Below are 2,338 nucleotides of genomic sequence, written 5' to 3' on the forward strand. Positions count from 1 at the left end.
CCTCTGAAAGATTGATTTAAGACATTTTAAGGCTAATTAAGGCCTTATTTTTGGACTGATGCCTTTTAAGACTTTTTAAGAATCTGCAGGAACCCCTTATATTTTATAATTAAAAACTTTTTAAAGTTTTGACAGTCATGGTGTCAAATGACTTGTCTTAACTGTGAAAAAGAAAATTAAACATAAAGTTCGAATAATTAATATTTAAACATGTCAATATGCTAATCCACAATAAAAAATCTGCAGCATATTTTAAGTTTTTACTAAGGTCCAATTGGTTTACATAAAGGGGGCGGAGCTTCAACTTCAAGTTCTACCTACATTAGATTTACTTTCTCCAAACTGAGGTCATCCTAAAAGCCATCTGCTACAGGTAAGATATTGACGGTTCATAACTCCACTGTAAAAGATCTGAACTTTACATGTTGAGTCTAAAATAGAAATAAGTTGTAAAAACCTGGTTAAAACAGGTTAATATTTATAAAATGGTCATCTCCAGGAGTGTATATTTTCCTAACACAGAGGGACTCGTACCCGGGACACCTCGGCCAGGTGTGTGTTCATGTCCTGGTCGCTGACTGGAACCATCTGGCTGATGCCTCTGTAGTAACTGTTGACGACACGACATCATTCAGAACAGCTGGTTTCTAACAGGAGYCTGAACGTTCAGTAAAAACTCACTCGTCCACCATCTTCTTATACGTGGAGATCTCTTTAGCATAAAGCAGCTTGTTGCTGGGAGACTCCTGGAAACAAAGAGGAGGTTACTGACCGGACCACCCTGCCTCGGCTCATCCAGTGTTCAGTAAAACCTGGAGGACTGACTCTGCTGAGTTTGTGCTCCGTCTTGGTGCAGGCGTCCATGAAGGTCTGAGCGATGACGTGCAGCGACGCGTCCACCACCTCCGTCACGTGCACGTCGAAGATGAAGTGAGGGTTCCTCAGGATGTTCACCCAAAACCGCAGAGGCAAGCTGCAGACACCAGAGAAGAAGAAAATCCAGATCATTAGACTCCACACGAGAAGCTCCGCCTCTTTCAACAACATGCATTATTAAAAAACCTGAACCAACATCAGAGGAAACAGTTTTAAAAAGAATCTGCTGCGGCTGCTGGTCACTTCTTCAGTTAATAACAGACGTTCAGCTTCAGTTTCTGCTGACACACGTTTTACTTCCAAACTTTCATCTGTTCCTCCTCAGATCAGAAACATCATCAATATTTAACCTCAGAGAAGATTTCAGCTTCATGATGTTCCTGGTGATTGACAGGTTCAGCTCCTAAACAAACTGCTGATGGATGGATGAATGGATGGATGGATGGATGATGAATGATGGATGGATGATGAATGATGAATGGATGTATCAATAGATGGATGGATGATGGATGGATGATGGATGGATGATGAATGATGAATGGATGTATCAATGGATGGATGGATGATGGATGGATGTACCACTGGATGGATGGATGATGGATGGATGGATGATGAATGATGGATGGATGTATCAATGGATGGATGGATGATGGATGGATGTACCACTGGATGGATGGATGATGGATGGATGGATGATGAATGATGGATGGATGTATCAATGGATGGATGGATGGATGATGGATGGATGTATCAATGGATGATGAATGATGGATGGATGGATGAATGATGGATGGATGATGGATGGATGTATCAATGGATGATGAATGGATGGATGATGATGGATGGATGGATGGATGGATGATAGATGGATGGATGTATCAATGGATGATGAATGATGGATGGATGGATGAATGATGGATGGATGGATGTATCACTGGATGGATGGATGATGGATGGATGTATCAATGGATGATGGATGGATGGATGATGATGGATGGATGGATGGATGGATGATAGATGGATGGATGTATCAATGGATGATGAATGATGGATGGATGGATGAATGATGGATGGATGGATGTATCACTGGATGGATGGATGATGGATGGATGTATCAATGGATGATGGATGGATGGATGATGATGGATGGATGGATGGATGATGGATGGATGGATGATGATGGATGGATGGATGGATGATAGATGGATGGATGTATCAATGGATGGATGATGAATATATGGATGGATAGATGGATGATGGATGGATGTATCAATGGATGGATGATGAATATATGGATGATGGATGTATGGATAGTTGGATGAACAAACCAACACTATCAGAATCTCCTTACCAACCATAATAATCAAATATGATGTAAAGTTCAGTGTTTCCCTACCATTACACAAGTGGGGGCTACCATTACACAAGGGGGGCTATAATGGTAGCCCCCACTTGTGTAATG

General features: G+C 41.3%; 1 protein-coding gene across 1 annotated transcript in view; it reads right to left on the reverse strand.

Annotated features, from left to right (window-relative positions):
- The window catches only part of LOC106535792 (plexin-B2), a gene marked incomplete at its 5' end in the record, with an annotated part of 15,884 nt that overhangs the window by 3,396 nt on the left and 10,150 nt on the right, over positions 1–2,338 (reverse strand). The window contains 3 exon segments of the mRNA XM_014032882.1: positions 535–610; positions 682–746; positions 826–973. Of these exon segments, the coding sequence (XP_013888336.1) occupies positions 535–610; positions 682–746; positions 826–973 (289 nt within the window).

This window comes from Austrofundulus limnaeus, unplaced genomic scaffold (assembly GCF_001266775.1).
Source record: "Austrofundulus limnaeus strain Quisiro unplaced genomic scaffold, Austrofundulus_limnaeus-1.0 Scaffold1566, whole genome shotgun sequence".
NCBI lineage: Eukaryota > Metazoa > Chordata > Actinopteri > Cyprinodontiformes > Rivulidae > Austrofundulus > Austrofundulus limnaeus.